Genomic DNA, 19,470 nt, shown 5'->3' on the forward strand with positions numbered 1-19,470 from the left:
TTAAAATAGTTACAGTTTAATTGTTTTATCGTTGAAGAAAATTGACGAACCCAAATCAAGACATAAACAAACATTCAAGTTCTTTAATTGCAAGGCAAGAAAAACAAACACAGAGTTGTTTAGAACTTTTTGTTTTCGTTTTCTGTTCAGGAAACATCATAGTTTTGTAGTTCCCGACGGTTTTTTCCTTTTATGTTAAGTGTAACTGAAACTATTTGATAGAGTTTCGTAATATGATTAGAAATGTTTGATTTTATTGGTCTAAAGACGCTTTTTTTGTGACTCGTGTTTTGAGGTGCAGGCATGGTATAGTGGTGAGAGCACTCGCCTCCAACCAATGTGGCCCGGTTTCGATTCCCAGATTCGGCGTCATATGTGGGTTGAGTTTGTTGCTTCTCTACTCTGCACCGCGAGGTTTTTCTCCGGGTACTCCGGTTTTCCCCTCTCCTCAAAAACCAACATTTGATTCGACTTGATTTGTGTTAATTGTTAATTTCAGTTTACAGTGTCACCAATTAGTGCTCCAGTGCTAGAACGACTAGACAATAAAGTTCCTTTTTTTCCTTTCGTTAAATTCAGTCAATTTTGCCCTTTGCTCTGCATATTGCCCTTTGGACCTACAAAAAGTATCGAACGCCTTTGGTTCACTATTTGTGTGGCAAAATGAGTTATGTGATACTAAGACCCCATTTCCGTCGTTGTTTTCAAACAAGCAAAACGTGACTTTGTTCTTCCGATTCTCCTACAGGATTGGTTGTGGAGTAAACCCCAAAATTGCGATTTGGAGCTTTTCCCCCAACCAACAATTTTTTCACCAAAATCTCTATTACCTCAATATTTCAATCACAATAATCTGTAACCTGGGGGTAATTAGACTGCAAAAAATAAACTACTACTTTTGTGTAATTTACCAATAATTTCGAAATAATTGGTTTTTTTTCCAAATTTTCCGCGGGACCATGTGACGTAATGAATGCTTGGAATTCGGGATGACCCAGTAGGATAGGTCTCGTCTGAGATTCTGGCAGGACGAACAATTTATGGAATCTCGCCAAACGGCAAAAGTTATTTTCGTTGAGTTCTTGTGGCTTGTAACCTGTTATGTTCGACCGCATGTTGCTGCGAAACCGAAGAAAAGTGGAAATTTGCAGAAAATGCAACTGATGAATTATTAACTCGACTAATTTACATAAGGCGCACATCGACGAAGAAGCGACTGAGTCGCTCTCACATGACTTGTATTATTACTGAAAAGACGGGGAAACAATACACCCGGTAATTGCTAGCGGTGCTTAAGCCGATGGAAAATCTTATTTCTGTCCGTGCAGAGAGCTGCAAAACAGCAATCACATGCTGTGGAGGCGAAGAAACTGTTTCTGTAGACAGCAAAGATTCGATGTTAGAGGCTGGGGAGTATCTTGAACGGTTGAGTTTCTGGCAGCGACCGAGACAGAAAGTCGATTTACAATTCCTTGATGTTACTTACAGTGTGAAACAAAGCCGAAAAGGTAAGCTTTGATATCTCCCGAGAGAGTTTAGAGGCATTCATTGTAAAATTCAGGAAAGTGGAGACGATTGACTCGAAGAGAGATGTGGGCACGTTGATCTCAAACAATAGTGCAGTAGCGAAACTGAAACGTGTACCTTCTCGCTTCGAAGTTTGTCAGAAGCTAATATTAATATTTCCACGGAAAAAAGTGGGTTTATTTATTTCACTTTTTGTCTGAATAATCTCTCTTATTTTCTGTGAGGTGTTGTAAAAGTTAATCATGTTGTTATTTTGCAAGATGTCATCCCAGCCATGACGAGACAACACGACAATGTTTTTATGGCCGACCCCGCAGGTGAAGGGCCAGACACTTTAGTGTGTTCCTCAATTACGGTCTTCTACAGATCTTTCCAGTAATATAGGAATTAACTTATACGTCAAGAAAAGTTTTGTATGACTTGGCAATCAAATTCCTCGATTAAAACTAATAATTCACGATCACCACTTCGCACCTTAATTGAAAAAAACACAAATCCTAAAATTGCCAGGTTTGAGGAACTTGTGTACTTGTATGGTTGACTCCCTTTTGTTTCAGCTTTCCAGCGTTGTTCCAATTTATGCGATTTCATTTTTAAATATATATATATAGACACTCCAAGAACCAAATAATTGGAAAGGATTTATTCTTAAACTTTACCCTAAAAGGAAAATTTAAGTTTATCAGTAAGCTTACCTGCACGAGATATTTCGCCAAACAGTGGAATTTTTTGCAATCGCTTTAATTTGGCCTTTTGACAAGTATTTGTGCCTGTTCTAGAATTTCTAAAAGTGTTTAGCCCCAAACTGGTTTGGCTCTTAAATATTTTTGTACCAAAGAACAAATTATTGAATTACAAAAATTTATTGATACATCTTCGGTATTTTCAGGCTGCATCCAGGGTAATTTGTATTTGAATCAGCAAGCATTATTAGTACCTTTAGGACGGTATATTTATAAAAGAATTTTCTTTATTTCTTATCTTTTCTACCTTTGTGGGAAAAATTGGTAAATAAAATTGGTGTGACAGTGATAATTGCCCATTTTGGTTCATGACCAGCACTTGTAAAGACAAATAAATAAATAAAGATATAAAGAGAAAATTTGACAATTTTTTGTTCAGATGATATTGATAGTAGAAAGGTTAACACTACAATCTGTTTTATTCTTCTTAAGAAACAACATTATCAAGGATTGTCATGAAAGTTCCAGTTTAGAATTTTATAACCTGTCTTGAAAAGTATCTTGGAAAAATAGGGCGAAAGAGATAATTTTTTCTGAGATTCATATTACAACCTTAGTACTATGGGATGAAGTTCACTTTTTTGAGTTCTCAACTTGAGAGCTCCATCTTTATTTAGTTCGCTCAAAGGCGGCAACAGTTTAATTGCAAGTATTTCCATGTTTACGTTGTTTACAATTTGCAATATTGCGCTCTGCAAAATTCATCCAAATCAATAACAAGGTTAAATAAAATATTTGCAGTTTGAAGGCTTGGATAATGATTCCAGTGTTAACAGCTATTGAGAATAATATCAAATGAATGTTTCAAGATAATGTAGAAGATGAAATTTCTCCTTATCTAAGAAAAAAATTATTGTAGGAATGATATGGTTAAAGTATTGAACAATTTTCATAAAATCAGTGTTTTTTTGTTTTGTTTTAATAATAGGTTGTTCCTCTTCTTCAAATTTGTCTGTACATGAATATTATTTATACCTGTGATTTATAATTTATCTGTTTTCAAGAAGGACAGTAAAGAAATCATTAAAGTTAGACTGATCATGCATGGTAGATTTCTGTAAGCCTATTATTTAAATTTATATTGTATGGTGCACAACGGAACGAAATAGTGTCACATGATTCGCATCTATTCAACTCTGCAATGCCTGTTTTGAGTCTTAGTACTTTTCTCTAAATCCTTAAGAGAGCAGAAACCAGTGAGACAAAAAGTATACAATATTACTTGTTTTATTGTCAGTGGCTTTTGAAACCTACTGCTCATTTAGTGATTGACATTAACCTGTCATCAAAATACCACATATGCCATGAATAGTATTGTTGACTGCAGACGCACAGAGCACCTTGACCCACCATAGTTACCCTGAAATGCTATGGTCCCTCTTTTCACTATAAATTCGTCAACATTGTGGTATTTACAACTCTTATTTAGGTATAACTGGCAGTTTCCGGAAGTAATAAAGTTGACAAAGGAACACAAAAACATTATATTGACATGAACTCAAATGCACGTGGGCAACAGATGTGGTGTGAAATTACAGTAAAAGTGATTCAGGTGTAAGTGAACCCCAAAAAACTGCTGCCAAGCTTACATGCATTGTCCTTGTTTTGTTTGTCTCTGTTTGTACACAAAAGCAAAATCCAAGACCATAAGACATCATAATATTGAACAAGTCAGTCAATACTTTCTTTTTCGCATGTATCTATCATGTGAGAATGAAATTTGATATGTTTCGGGTCTTGCGTCTATTAAATTTGTTTATTAAATGTATGACCAAACTTTTTTTCTTTTTTCGTTGTTTACATGTAAATGCGTCATCATGAAGTTGTGCAGTGATTAACTACATTATTGGCACCTGAATAAGTGGAGATTTTGTTGTTATCTGCTCACGAGAGTTCTAAGACTGACTAATTTGATTTTGACAGACCTGGTCATTTCTGATGAATGTATGGGTGGTACTTTTTGGTGCATTTAAATTGCATGTGACCCTCGGTTGCGTTACATTTTGCAATCCACGTCTGTAGATTACTGTATTCAACGGCAAGATTGGATGATCACTGCAAAGAAAATACACAAGAAAATGTAGACAGAAATCCCAAATAATTCGTTTCATTGACATGTAAAGGTGCAATATACATGCACTTAATCTCAAGATGGCTTTCACCAGGGTTTTAGGGCCACAAGGAACACCTTGAAATATTTATCCCAGCTTGGCAGAAGGCAGACCAGTTGACTCTGACTTACAGTGTACATGTACAAGTACAGGCGAGAATTCAAACAGGGAATACTTCTTGTCTTAACAGTGCCTTAATTATTCAGCCACTCCAGGGGTTCCAAAATGTGATGATGAAGCTAGGAATTCGATTCTATTAAATTACAAGTTTAGGTTTTTCAATTTGCAATTTTGCGTTAAATTACGTAAAACAACAAATCACCTTATGCAAAAAAACGCCATGTTAATTAATACAAGTCCTGATTTTTCCTTTTCTTGTACAGTGTACGTATCGGTAGTTAACAGTTAATTCTAAAATTCACAGATTTAATTTCTAAGGCAAAAGTAATTTTGCTTTCCATTGAGTTGTTATCCCTCACTAGTTCATTCTTGCCTCAAGTTAGATATAGTTCTTTCATTCTTGAGACAAATTTTCAATGGCTCAGATTTATACCAGAACATTTTGTGACTTCAACCACCTTTCCTCTCCTTGGTAAGTCAAAAGTCACAGATTGTCTTCAACAGGTGCAAGCTTTCCCAGACACGTTTATTCACAAGTTTTGAGGTTGATCACATTTACTGTGTTCCATCATGAATGGCACTAATATTGATTTTCTGAGAACTATACATTATGTGACCTGAATGTCATCAGTTGATCTTTGGACTTACTAGCTGAGAATAAGCTGCTTAAAACCTAAAGCCCTAAAGTCTTTTTGTGATAAAATTAATAATACCCAGCTTTGTTTACACCTCGAAAAAATAGCATTTTTCAATGATAATGAATTGTGTGTAATAAATTGTAATTCAAGCCTCAACAGTTCTGTACTCAAAGTCTCATTTCTGGGAAGTGATGCAGGGATTTTCCCATTATATACATATAAATTTTGTAAATCGTTGAGAGTTTTTTTTTATAATAATATTTATATTTATATGCTAATTTGTTTGTGATCATGATGATTTGGATTTCCTTTAGTTTTGTGATCTAAGGTGTGTGATCAAGAGAGGATACTCTTTGAAAATTGAAAAGTATGTGAGGTGATCATGGAGCCATTTTGGGGGTCTCTTTAAAATACCTAAATCCCTCTCATGTTGTGTATGTCATTCCCTTTTCTTGGGCTGCTTGCAGCATGCGATCTTGATACCTTATTGGACAATGCATGTTGTTGTAGGTTCAGCATATTATGTTTGCTTTTTTAGCATAGTTTTTAACTTAAATGTCAATTCCTCTCTTGTGGTTCACATTTAACTAGCATGATATTTCATGGTTTCCACAGTTCCTCTTTCTTCTAATAAATAAATCTCTCTTATGCCAAACATAATAATGCATGAGAGATGTTTTGTTTCCAGTATTTCTCTGGAATTATACAAAAACCGTTGATGGCGCAAGACAAGAATGCTATGTCGACTGAACAGGGATTATCTATGTGTTCTTTATTAATTGATAGTGAACAGAGGGTGAACTAGCAATGTGGCCAAAGTACCCTGAAGAGCACTGTAAAATATGAATTACATTAACCCTGAAATGCCCACATAGGAGTGGCAGTGTTGGAATATACTTCATACAGTACGTCATGAATGGTCTTGGGATTCTAAGCACAACTTAAGACTTTATTAATTATTTTGCCCCCAAATGATTTTTAGATATCAAAACGATAGTACATGGAGTATCTGGTGAATTCAAGAGTGGTGAACTCGTAGCTGTGCTTGGACCATCAGGTATTTAGCTTTTATTTTTACCTATTCCCTTGGGGGATTGCTTATCTTCCAAAGCTCAAATTTTGACAGTGGTAAAGTAATGTTTTTATGAATGTTTAGTTGTTCCCCCATGTCAAGGTTACATTGGAATTATTCCAACTTTTTTAAACATTAACAGAAGGACTCAGTTGATCTAAAAGCATTTCCAAAGAAAATAGTTTAACCATGAGCAAAACAACCGACCATTAGAACTGCTCATAAATTTCCCAGTTCCCAGTCCCCAGTCCAAATTTGGACAAAATCCCAGTCCCAGTGGCAAGTTTACTTAAAAACCCCATTCCCTGCTACGAAAATCCCAACCTGAGTTATGATAGGGAAAAATTATATAATTTTGGAGCATCGATATGGTGCATGAAGCAGTTAATGATGTAAGTCTCAAAACGAAATATGAGATTACTGGAGAACGGAGGCAATAAAGACAGTGCAAAATTTTACAAATTTTGTAGCTGCATAAGGAAAGGAAAGGAACTTTATTTAAGTGTCTAATCTTCTAGCGCTGTAGAGCACTAATCATGGACACTGTAAATTGAAATTAACAAGTTAACGCAAATCTAATCAAATATTGGTTTTTGAGGAGAGGGGAAAACCGGAGTACCCGGAGAAAAACCTCTCGGTGCAGAGTAGAGAACCAACAAACTCATCTCACATGAGGCCGAGTAATGGAATCGAACCCGGGCCACATTGGTGGGAGGCGAGTGCTCTCACCACTGCACCATCCCTGAGATTGCTTACCCAAGTGTCTGCTAAAAAAGGCCTGCTATCACCTGGCACATGAAAGCATTCTGAATAGTGCAGTCTTTTGTTTCTTTCTGTCATGTTTAGAGTCACTGTCGTCATCATCATCATCATTACTAAATTTATCAACATAAGTATCCTCACCAGTACCCTCCTCAGAGTGTTTGCCCTCGTCACTAGACCCACAATAATCGCTCGGCCAAAGGTCTTGCAAATTGGTAGGGTACGTTCTAGTTCCTATGCGTGACATATTAACCATGATGCCCTGCCCAATACCTCATCTGAGCTTCTTCTTCTTCTTTTCGAATGATTGCATTGGCTGCAGTGGGTTTAGGGAAGTCAATTTGTGCTAATGAAGCCGTATTAGAGGTTAGAGTGTCAGGGATGTTGTAGGTACATGAAGGAGCTTTGAGGCTCAAAAACAAGTCTGTTAGCATAAGGAAGGTCCTCACTCTCACGTGGCAGTGGCCAGGAATGCAAGAAGACTGCATGAAATATTTGATATCAGGAATTTTGAGAAGAACTAATACCTGATGACCTCTGATAATGCAAATTCCATTCGCACCAGTGAGCATTTCTAGCCTTCCCTAGAGGAGCAAAATTTGATGAATTTTTGTTCTCAAATGAGGCCAAATATTATTAGACTTCCATTTACCAGATTGCTGTATTTTCTATTATCACCATCACCATAAGAGATATAATAATGCACACTGCAGAACTATGTTCACTCATGTTAGTGGCTTGAAGGACCAGTGCACACAATGGTTTGGCCTTTTCAAATTGTCTGCATGATACACTCATTTTTAGCAATTTAGACTGGGTTTTTACTATAAGGTACGTTCAAAATGTCACATAAACAGGTTTATGGAAATTGCAGAGTAGACACTCAGCTCTTGATGAGCAATTTCTTAGAAGACGATTTTATGATAAAAACAAACAATAAAAAGTCACGACGTATCGACCTTTCAGAGGTCATTTTCAAGGGCGATTTAAAATGTTCAAGTTATTTAGCATAAATATGTTTGTCATAGTTAAAAATAGTTTAAAAATACCATGATCACTAAAAAGCAGTAAAATATGTAACATAAGTGATAAAATATTTGTGAAATTAACGAAGGGGGGGGACATAAAGTAATTAGAAGAAGAAACAACAATAAGCTTTTATAAACTGATCTAAACATACTTATGTCCCCCCTTTGTTAATTTCACAAATATTTTCTCACTTATTTTACATATTTTACTCCATTTTAGTGATCATGGTATTTTTAAAACTATTTTTAACTGTGACAAACATATTTATGCTAATTACTTATACATTTTAACTCGCACTTGAAAATGACCTCCAGAAGGTTGAAACGTGTCAACTTTTTATCGTTAGTTTTTATCATGAAGACACTCAGCTGTTTTGGTTATTGACTCGGGTAAATGTCAGCACCACAGAGTGTCGTCATGATAAATTTTACCATTTGCTTGTTTTGCAGGAGCTGGAAAATCAACATTAATTAACATTCTAGCTGGGTACAGGTAAGTTTTTTAAGTTTAAAGTTTGATTTATTTGATGATATGAAACAAATGGTACAAGAACTTGTCTACCAATTGAATAGCAATTTACATGACTTGATATTAATGGAAGTAATTTAATGCCCCATTCACACCAAACCTTAAACTTGTTTTAAACATGTTTAGTTAAACACGGTTTCAAAGTGTTTTCTTTTTAAATCATGTTCAGGGTTCTCCTTATCAGGCAGTAACCGGTAAAATTTACCGCTTGTAAGAGCACTTACCGCCTGCAAACGCTCAGAAGTAGCTTATCCTTTGCAGAACGTATAACATTAACCAATTGCTTTACCGGTTTGAAAAGGTGCCATACCTGTTGCACTGAAAACTAGAGAGAACCCTGCATGTTTACTGACTTTTGTCGACTACGAATTTAGCACAGGTCAAAGCATGTGTTGAAACAAACCTGAATCTCATGGAAAAGCCAGACCTACATTTTTTCTGTGACTGATTTTTATTTTGTTAAACCAAGTTTAATTAAACATGTCTTGTTGGTGTGAATGGGGTATAAGTTGCATCTTGCCTTTTCCCTTTAGAACAAAAGACGCAGGTGGTAGGGTTTTGGTCAATGGAGTCGAGCGCAACTTGCGACAGTTTCGTAAAATGTCATGTTACATCATGCAAGACGATGTTTTATTACCTCACCTCACAGTTATGGAATCCATGATGGTAAATATAATAAATTATTATTTGTATTTTTGTCATGTATTAGTTATTGGTTTTGGGTCTTGAAAGGTTTGGTGCCTCTCAGAACATGTTGATATGAGAAGGAAACAGAGCATGCAACAAAGACGTGGGATTTAAACTAAAGGTTTTGCTGTTTATAAAATCTTTTGAACTACACTGAGGTTTGATTGAAATAAGTTGTGGTTTTCGGCAGATGAACACGAGTCCCTTTTGTGAGATTTGCTTGAATAATTCATGTACATTTTTGCAACCACCATGAAAGTATCGTCCTTAAATCTATGCAGCAAACAAGTACCCTCCCCCTTCACCCCTGCAAAAATCACTGGTAGTTAAATCTTGGGTGAACTTTCAAAATAACTTAATAATAAGAAGAATAATGTCAGGAATCTTCCGAATTGCTTCTAACACAAGAAATTTTCCTGATAATATTCATGTTAAAGTGGCCAACAGACTTGAGTCACTTCACTATTTTAATATCTCAACTCGAAGGAAAATTACAATCGCTAGATCACACTGTGACTCACACATGGTTTTGAAATCCTAAACTTATGTCAATGTAATTGCAGCTTATTCACCAAGCAACGAGAAGAAAAGGAACAAAGTTCACTCACAGCGTGACAGTCACACAGTCCATTTTCCAACAATAATGATATTAACCGATTGACTCCTGGGGGTTCCCCATTGACGAGTAAAATCGTCTGGCATTATAAAATACTAAAGTATGGCCAGTTTAGGGTGAATGGGTTAAAAATGAACTATTTACCAGGCTAAAGGTTATCTTAAAAAAGTGAAATCCAAATGTTATGGTGATCAACCCTGATGATGACCTAGTTTTGAACAAGTTTGGATTTTTTTACTTTTTCAATATAATTTTTAGTCTTGTATATAGTTCATTTTTTAACTTAAGCAAATTTTATGGACAATAAGAATATTAATAGCTGACTTTTATCTGGTTAGGTCTCAGCCAATTTGCATCTAAGAGAATGTCTCACCCATGAAGACAAAGAAAGAGTGGTAGGTTTAACTTTGTACGCACTTCACCTTTTGGTGAATATACTGTCATGATTATTTTACTATAGTGAAAGCTATACCTCTGACTAACTGAGTTAAGGGGCCTTCTTGGAAAAAAAAAACACAAGGAGCTGTAACGTAATGTATATAGAAAGACAAGATAATGGTAGCAAGATACAGTACTTCCTGTATATGTTATATCTTGGCAATTTCATAGTTAAGCAGCTACATGTAGGAGAGCACACAATGAAGACAAATCAAATTTGCTCGACAATTTTCTTTCAAATTTCCAGGATGCCACCATCTTTATTAATATTGTGACTTGTTATGGTTTGCCTTGTTGTTTTCACTCAGAGAGCTTTTGTTTTGAAACAAAAAGGCAACCACATGTCAATAATATTATTCAAGATGGCATTGCCTGGGAAATTTGGAAACCAAAACCAGCTTTTTTGATTGGAAAAAGGTCAAACAATTTTTATTGTAAATATTATCGTAAACGTCCATTTATAAGCCGCATCCGTAGATAAGCCGCACCCCGAATTTAAAAGCGCAGATTTTGGAAAAAAATGTAATACAGTAAAGGTTGAAGTTCCATTAACGTTCTATTGCTATAAACCAACAAGGATAAACAATCAAGGTTTCACCATAAAGTTGAAATTCCTTCGATATTGAAACAAAACGAACGAGTGCTTAGTAGCCAAGCTTTAAGTGTGGGGAGGAGTCTGGACCAGGGCCTACGTTGCATGAATTTTTTGAACACGGATGTGATGCCTGGGTATCATGACCACTTCTATAAAGATGTACCTGCAATAGGCGAAAAAATTCATGCAGAACAGGAGCTTGATAATGCAGTCGACAAATTTGCCGAGAAGGTGCTCAAGGACAACGATACAGTCGGCCATTTACCTTGCGAGTACTCGGAAAGATATGCGTGGAAGTGACTGGCCGAAGACGTCACTGCAAACAGCTGTGCAGAGGAATGGAGATTCCTTGTAGGTTGGTGTTTACTTGTTCGAGTGAAGCGAAAATTAATCGCCTGAAAGAACTCTTGGAGAGCAAGGTTCGCCAATCAACACTGGAAGACACAAACGGCTCCTTTAGGAGCCACCACTCATTAAAAAGTCAATGAACAACAGCAACATGCTCTCAGTTTCTTTTATGTTTCTTTACTGAGATCTTAAGAAGCTGTATGAATATTAATAAGGTTTTTTAAAACTCCAAACACAGATGTATCCATGGATAAGCCGCACCTTTGATTTATGGCTTCAATTTTGTGAAAAAATGTGCGGCTTATACATGGACGTTTACGGTATTTTCTGTGGTTTAAAATTATTATTTTCTTGTTTTAGTGGAGGTTCCAATTTACATCAAGTTCAATGGCTACACTAAGAATCTCTTTCTTAAAAGCAGATTCTGACAACTTGGTGCACAAGAACTCTACTGATACCTTGGTAACACGGTATTTTTTTTCATAGATCAACGAAATCATGCTCAATCTTGGCTTAACAGAGACAGCCAACACAAGACTGAGTGAAATTTCCGGAGGTCAGAGAAAAAGGCTGGCCATTGCACTTGAACTTGTCAACAATCCACCAGTGATTTTCCTTGATGAACCAACAAGGTAATAAATTATATATAGGATTACAAATTATTATAACTTATGACAATCGTTGGCATCATTGTCATTATCATCCAGGGCTTGAAATTAAGGAAAACATCAGGTCGCAATTTTGCAACAAGATACGAAAGTTTAGTCAAAATTTCGCAAAGTTTTAGTCGCAAAATCGTTGTGCTGCATTGTGTTGTCAGTGGTGTAGCAAAACAAAATATGAGCTCACAATATTTGTGTTGAAAGAAACCACTGAAACTGGCGAATGATATCGAAGGAATGGAGTTGTGCATGTAACATCAGCGAAATTACGCTACAATTACGCTATCTTCAGATTGAAAGAAAATTCACGGCGAGAAACAAAATAATTTTATTTCTTCATTTATTTTAGCAAAAGTAGCAGCAAAGTGGCAACTGCTAAGCCTTTTGTTTCAAAAGAGGGAAGGTGAAAACAAGTCACGAATTTGCAACTTCTCCAGATATTTTAATCGCAAGGGGAAAAAAATTCAGTTGCAAATGCGATTGTATTGGTTGCAATTTCAAGCCCTGTTATCGTCACCACAACCTCTACTATTATTTATTGTTCAATGTTTTAACTGCTGTCAAAATCGACCACTAGCCTGTGTATGTTTTTACAAAGGCAAGCCAAAGCCAGCCTTCTTTTATCTGATACACAGCTGATGCAAGAATTTTATCTGACTTGTTAATGAATGATAATAAGAGATTTGTTTTTTAAGGTTGACTTGTGTTGTTAGGGTATTCTCAGGAAAAAAATCCCCAGTGTTCCTAACAGCAGTGGAGCTAATGACCAACCACTTTCTATAGTATTAGCAGTTTAGATGGTCTACCTCTAAGGATGCTCATGTGAGCTGGGCCATTAAACTAGGTGCAGGTTTTCCTGCTTTACTGCTGTGACTGAAAGAGTTAACATTTGGCATTTTTGGAAGTGTAGAGGATAAGATGGTATATAATTTGGGGAATCTTTGCTTACATTTTTTGTCTCATAAGCACAAGCCCATTGTTTTCTAATCTACTGTATCAGCCAAAAAATCAAAACTAAATATTGAAAGTCTGTTACATAACGAGCTATCTCTGAAACTTTGATTGCAATTTACAACATAATCTCTGAGTAATGACGCTTTGAAAATTTGGTCTTTTATAAAGAATATATGGGCTCATTAAGGGCTTTTGCCACCCAAGAATTTATCAGTTTTTTATTTCTAAGAACTTGCGCCTTCTCAAAGCCAAAAGGCTTAAAATTGGAAATGTAACTAAGTTTAACATGTTCTTATACCTTTTAAAGTTAATTTACGGTATGAATAGCATGATGCCTTCTGCAAGCAAACTCGTATGTTATTGAGACAAAATGATGTCAGCAAAGATTTGCCTTTATTAACCCCAGTAAATTGATGAAGAGATTGTGTTTTAGAGGTTAACTTGGGGAAAGAAAATCCTAGTGTTCCTTTGCAGTTGTCAAACCTGTCACCTTCCGAGTACTAGTTCAAAAATTAATACTACCACTGGGCTAAAAAAAAACAAGGCCATAGTGCCACAGGGAACACACCCAGAAGACAACAATCCTGGCGATGGCGTATATTCTGTTCAGATTCCTTACTTGTTGGGTCTAGAGAGCTACTTGTTCTCTGTATAACTTGTATTTATCGGGTTTACATAGCTAGTACCCCATGAGGCTATAATAGAAATAATAATAATAATAATAATAATAATAATAATAATAGGGACCTTTAGATTCGAGGACAGGAATGAATATTTGACTGCCTGTTTTTAGCGAAAGTACTTTAAAAATTTACAACCCGGATGATTAATCTTACTCTTTGTTGCTTAATTATTCTTTGCTGGTAACTGAGCCTTTTCCTGCTCGAAAAATGCCAAAACTACCACCTTGTTGGTGACTTGTTTGACACAACAACATTGTTGCAAAACTTCGTACTAAAATGATGACGGTATCATATTTGTCCGGCCAAAATGACACTGGTTTGCACGCACTCACTGTTGTTCTATGAGGAAATCTTGTACTCGTAGTCGTTCTCGTCCTAGAATCTAAATGTCCCTAATAATAAGAAGAAAAAGAGGAGTTTGTCCTTGTTGAATGAATGAATGAATGAATGATGTTGGAGTGCTAATAAAATTAATATTATTATGATATGTGGGTTTTGTGTTTGTTAATGGTAATGATTATTATTTACTATAAATAATTCTGTAAATGATAATAATAACAATAATAATAATAATTATATATTATTATTATTATTATTATTATACCATTCTTATTCTGTACTGACTGCACAGAGGTGTAGATGTGGCCTAAGTACTGCTTCAATTTTCTATTGGCTGTCATCGTCATGAATTACCATCTATCTTATAATAATTATTTCTTTTCGCTAGTGGCTTGGACAGCTCATCTGCCTATCAGTGCATTAGCCTTATGCGAACACTTGCCCATGGTGGAAGGACCGTGATTTGCACCATTCATCAACCGAGTGCAAAACTCTTTGAAATGTTTGACAAGGTCAGTTTTTACACTGGTGCATGTGCATGCATATTGACTTAAGTGCATGTCACTTCAACAAACTGTTTCATTTAATTTATTTTCCGTAATCATCCCAAATATATTGTGTAGTTTTTGGAACCTTTTCATTCAAATTTCACTTATTTATTGGCTTTGAAAGACGGGGAAAATGGTCATACTCGGATCAATAACCGAGCGATGAAGGGAATGGATTTGATACGGGGTTGAAGTCACAAATTAATTGCATCGCTGTTGTCAAAGAACTATCTCAATGCAAAGCAGTCTGTGACGTCAGCCAGGTATTGAACCCATTTCCCTTCATTACTCAGTTATTGATCAAAGTGTGACCACATTTCCCATCTTTCAAAGCCAATAACAAAGTGAAATTTCAATAAAAAGGTTCTAAAAACAACATGATGTATTTGGGACAATTTTGGAGAATAAAATAATAAAGTGGAAAAGTTTGTTTATGACAGTTACTTGAAGGTCTCATTTCAGACACCTTAAGAAGTAGCTGCATTTGTTTCTAGACATCACTCTGCTTACCACCTAAATGTAATGCTAATCTACCTTATTGTTTAAAACAGGTAGCAAAATGCTCAGACATATTGGGGTAAATATTTGTGTTATATACCAAAACTACTAACTGAAGGCATGCATCCAATTATATGGATTTCTGAACATAGGTACCAGCAGCAGATAATAGCCCAGTTTCAAGTTTGCCGTGACTGCTGAATAAAAGTACTGAGAGCGCATTTTTACAGGGTTAGCCTCCATCTGAGTGGGAGGCACGGTGGCCTCATGGTTAGTGCGCTCCACTTCGGATCCAGTGATCCGGGTTCGTGTCCTGGCCGGGGAAATTGTGTTGTGTTCTTGGGCAAGACACTTTACTCTCACGGTGCCTTTCTCCACCCAGGGGTATAAATGTGTACCGGCGAATTTAATGCTGGGGCTAACCCTACGATGGACTGGCATCCCATCCAGGGGTGAGTAGAAATACTCCTAGTCGCTTCATGCTACAGAAACTGGAGATAAGCGCCGGTCTGATGGACCTTCTAGGCTTGTAGCATACGTTACCTTTACCTTAGCCTCCATCGAAAGTGAACATATTCACAAATTCCAGCAAGAAGATGACCTGTTTACAACTCTGTCTATTGTTTCATTTTCAAATCAGGCACCTTCCCGTCGGTTTTTGTGAATACTTTACTTTAGGTTGAGGCTAACCCTGTATTAATGTGTCATTGGTGTTTGTATTGAGTGATAATTCGAAGTGGATAATTCTAAAATTCGAAAACGGACTATTCACATATCTGGAGGTTGCGCACACTATGCATCATTGACTACAAAGGCTTCATTGTTGATTGCAAATCATTCTGTATATATTTTCTTGTCTAAGAATACAATAAAGTACTGAGTATCAAAATTAATATTTCATAAAACAATATTATTGTTGAATTCGGTGTTTATTATTATCCGGAATAATCAAGGTCAAAGCTAGCGTTTGGTCTGCTACCACTTGCATCAAACTTAAAAATTTCTTGGTGGCAAAAAAACTCATTTAATATTAATAATATTATTATTGTTTATTACTGGAATAGATGGTCTCCTTTAAAATACTTTTTGGATGTTAATAAACTGTTTTGAGTTTGGCCTTGAGCTGCTTTTGAAAATTCTAATCCAAGCCTTCGCCGATCTTGGATGATGGGATAGATTATCGAAAGCTTGGATTAAACTTCTCAAGAGCAGCTTGTGACCTCACTCAAACAGTTTATTCATTTTTTGTAAAATATACTGCTAAAGGACTACATCCAACATATAACTTTATGGATTTGTTTTAGTTGTACATATTGTCTGAAGGCCATTGCTTGTTCCATGGCTCTGTGCAAGAACTGTTGCCATATTTGTCTGGAGAAGGCCTTGTCTGTCCCAAGTACCACAATCCAGCTGATTACAGTACGTACTTACAGTCAACGTAAGGTCGTTGAGTAAACACGAATATCTTGCCATTTATCTGTTTTATTTCATTTCCTGTCATAAACTGAACGTTGTAAAATAACTTGAGGCTGGTTTTCTCCGTTGGACACAAGAACAAATTCAAGTTCTAACCTGTCCTTGTCAGGAATTTTAATCTTTGCTAAATTAATTTAGCAAGTCAAGTGAATGATGGATGATGAGTGGATGATATTGTATTCCAAGTGTTTGTTCAGTTGGGTAAAAATGCAGGTGAAAATGTAAATTGATACTTGCGCGTTATAAGTAAATAAATAAATAAATAAATAAAATAAATTATTAGTAAAGCGCGTGGGAATTTCACAGTTTTCGTAAGTAGCATAACCTGTCTCCATGCAAGAAAGCTCTTCAAAGTTTCTACTGTTTTTGTGTCTTTGGACACCCATCCCGAACCGAAGTCTGGCCAACTTTCTTTAAACGTCTTTACTCATGCAGTTGTTCAAGGCCTGATAAAGCTAATCCAGAATTACAGGCAAGTAATGCAAGTACAGTCCATTTTCTGATCACAAAAGTTTCCACAAGATGTTCAGCCTTCCAAAATTGTCTAGACTTGCTTTCCTTGAGAATAAAATTACGATTAAGGTATTTTTATGACGAACCAAATACAAGCCAGTGTTTGTATTTTAATCACGCCTTAGTGTTATTCCAGCCGGAATATTGGCAGGAATTAAAAGAATGTTTCGACGGGACAATGAAAATCCCACGTGCCCTATTCGTGACTGACAAGACCTGGCGATGCTACTCAATCAACAGGTGGTTTGCAGCCAAGCACTCGAGACACGGATAACAAGGGTGAAATGTGTTAATTAATACTGGCGGACAAACAAAAGAAGCTAACAAGAGATCTCTTGCTTTGTGCGCCAACATGTCGGCGATTACGTAACGTGAAAAGCGCCAATGGCGAGTTTTGGCGAGGATAGCAATGCCAATTAAAGCGTTACTCAAAGGCAACTACCACTCCCACAATAGAGTAATTATAAAGCAGAGGAAATAGTTTCAAATGTGTTCGAAGGTTTTTTAAGGAAACGTGGCTGTATCTCGCCTGCGAACGCAGACGTATTTCCGGCGGTCGTTTTTCCCGGAAATACGTCTGCCTTCGCAGGCTAGACTGTGTCAGAATAATCTAGCTAAGTGCCGCCATCTTGAATAATTAGAAAGCTGAAGCAACTTGGACGGTTACGGCATGCAATTTTAATCAATCCGAATCTACATATAGTCAGCCAAAATCGATGATTTAACCCCAACGTACTCGTTGATCTTTGTGCAACTTTGGTTAAGGAATTTAGTGATCTTCCAATGATCATCGAATCGTTTAGACTCAAAATCGGGAAGGCAGCTCAGTTGAACAAGTTCTTTTAACTTTTAAAGTCGATTTGTGTTTTGCAAGGCGTCTTTTAGGAGCAAGTTCACCTGTTAATGAAACCAAATATAAACGAGACGTCATGAGGGATGTGTTGTTGATTTTGTCCGTAAGAATGCGAGCCAATTGAAAAACAGAGAAATCTTTTGCATGAATAGCAATGAACAATTACTCGTGCGAGTTGATCACTTTAACCACTTTCTCCTACATTGAGGCGAATGATTTTTTAGCCGGTTTATACAACACTAGGATGAATACCTAACAGCTTAAGAGTATTACTTACTGGCATTGAAGGAGACCATTTTGTCTCTGTTCCGCTAATCCGAGGTGAAGAATACTTGTCATTCATCTCGGAGTTGACTAATCAGAACGAGCGAAAAGCACAATTTGCTTGTATATCAGATACTAATTCTTGAAAGCAACGGATGTCATGGCTCTATGGTTTAAGCGTAAATTGTCCTTTCTTTTTTTCGTATGATTGTTTCCAGTAATTGAAGTGGCATCAGGGGAATATGGCGAGAATGTAATTCCAAGTCTTGTGAAGGCATGGAAAGCGCGTGAAGAGAGCAATGCAAAGAAGAAGAGCCTTACAATTAACGCAAACTGTGGTATGATGGTGTCCATGCTGCCGAACTGTAATGTGAAAACGAGCACTGATAGTATTATCCATGCAGCTAGTCAAACAACTCAGGTTCGTCATAATTGTCATCACCATCATATATTTATTTATCCTCAGGTTTTAGAGTAGCTTGATGTAGCTAATAGAGCGGTTTTCAATTGAGTGTCGAAAATAATAGCGAATTACTTTGGTTTTGCATTACTTCACTCATTGATTGGTTCAAAGTTCTCGCCCCACTTTTTCAACCAATCAGAATTGAAACCTGGCAAAACCAATCGTGGCTCGCGCGTGCACATTTTACCGCGCTTTGTGTCGGCTACGTGTGATAACTTCGAGTTTTGATTAGTTTACTGGATTGTCTCCGTCCTTTTTGATTGGCCAAAGTAATTACTTTGGTTTTGGTTTTACGACACTCGATTGAAACTCTCCGAGCAATTAACCTCCCAACCATGTTATACCACAGAAGACAGACCACAACACCGGGAACTCCATGCCCTACTTTTTTGCGAATAGTGTACGTGTGTGGGTTCCTTTACGTCCTACAAGATTATAAACATTGAAGGGTTGTGAGACGGTTTATCGTCCTTATCGGCAGAGGTTTTATTAGAAGCTGCGGGACCTGGGTAAGAGCACCCGTCTACGCTGAGTACAGACCCGCCTTTGGTCAAAGGAGGTCTCAAGATCAAAAGCCAAACTATATATAGGACCGTGCCCTCTTACTCTTTCTACTTTAAAACTTTATGAAACCCCTGTATCCGAATTCAGTAGAGAGTCTTAACTATTTGCAATGATCATTACAAAGGCAGTACTTTCTCCTCAGTTATCTAAAGACTAATTTAATTGGTGGTCCGGGCGGAGTATTTGATCCTGCGATGCTCAACCAACTGAGCCGCCATTTTGAAACCAAGAAGGTCCAATGCTTGGTGAGCACCGCATGCCATCAGCTAGACCCTGGCGTCTGCCTTTGGCGCGAAGTTACATGAAATCAACCAATATTTTACTGACGAGGCTAGTTTCGGAAAAAAAAAAAAACGATGAAGCTATCGGAGTGTGTTTGAAATAAACTAAACCGACTACCGTATTGAAACTATAAAGGTGACCTTTCAAGCTTAACCTT

General features: G+C 36.8%; 1 protein-coding gene across 1 annotated transcript in view; it reads left to right on the forward strand.

Annotated features, from left to right (window-relative positions):
- The first annotated feature begins 1,160 nt into the window (after nt 1–1,160).
- Nucleotides 1,161–19,470, forward strand: part of LOC137982480 (ATP-binding cassette sub-family G member 4-like) — a 26,811-nt gene continuing 8,501 nt past the window's right edge. The window contains exons 1-9 of the mRNA XM_068829576.1: nt 1,161–1,508; nt 6,122–6,196; nt 8,452–8,494; nt 9,064–9,196; nt 10,172–10,228; nt 11,701–11,846; nt 14,241–14,364; nt 16,203–16,317; nt 18,223–18,425. Of these exons, the coding sequence (XP_068685677.1) occupies nt 1,301–1,508; nt 6,122–6,196; nt 8,452–8,494; nt 9,064–9,196; nt 10,172–10,228; nt 11,701–11,846; nt 14,241–14,364; nt 16,203–16,317; nt 18,223–18,425 (1,104 nt within the window). The 5' untranslated portion in view covers nt 1,161–1,300. The remainder of the gene's footprint in view (nt 1,509–6,121; nt 6,197–8,451; nt 8,495–9,063; nt 9,197–10,171; nt 10,229–11,700; nt 11,847–14,240; nt 14,365–16,202; nt 16,318–18,222; nt 18,426–19,470) is intronic.

Source organism: Montipora foliosa, chromosome 13, assembly GCF_036669935.1.
Source record: "Montipora foliosa isolate CH-2021 chromosome 13, ASM3666993v2, whole genome shotgun sequence".
Lineage (NCBI taxonomy): Eukaryota > Metazoa > Cnidaria > Anthozoa > Scleractinia > Acroporidae > Montipora > Montipora foliosa.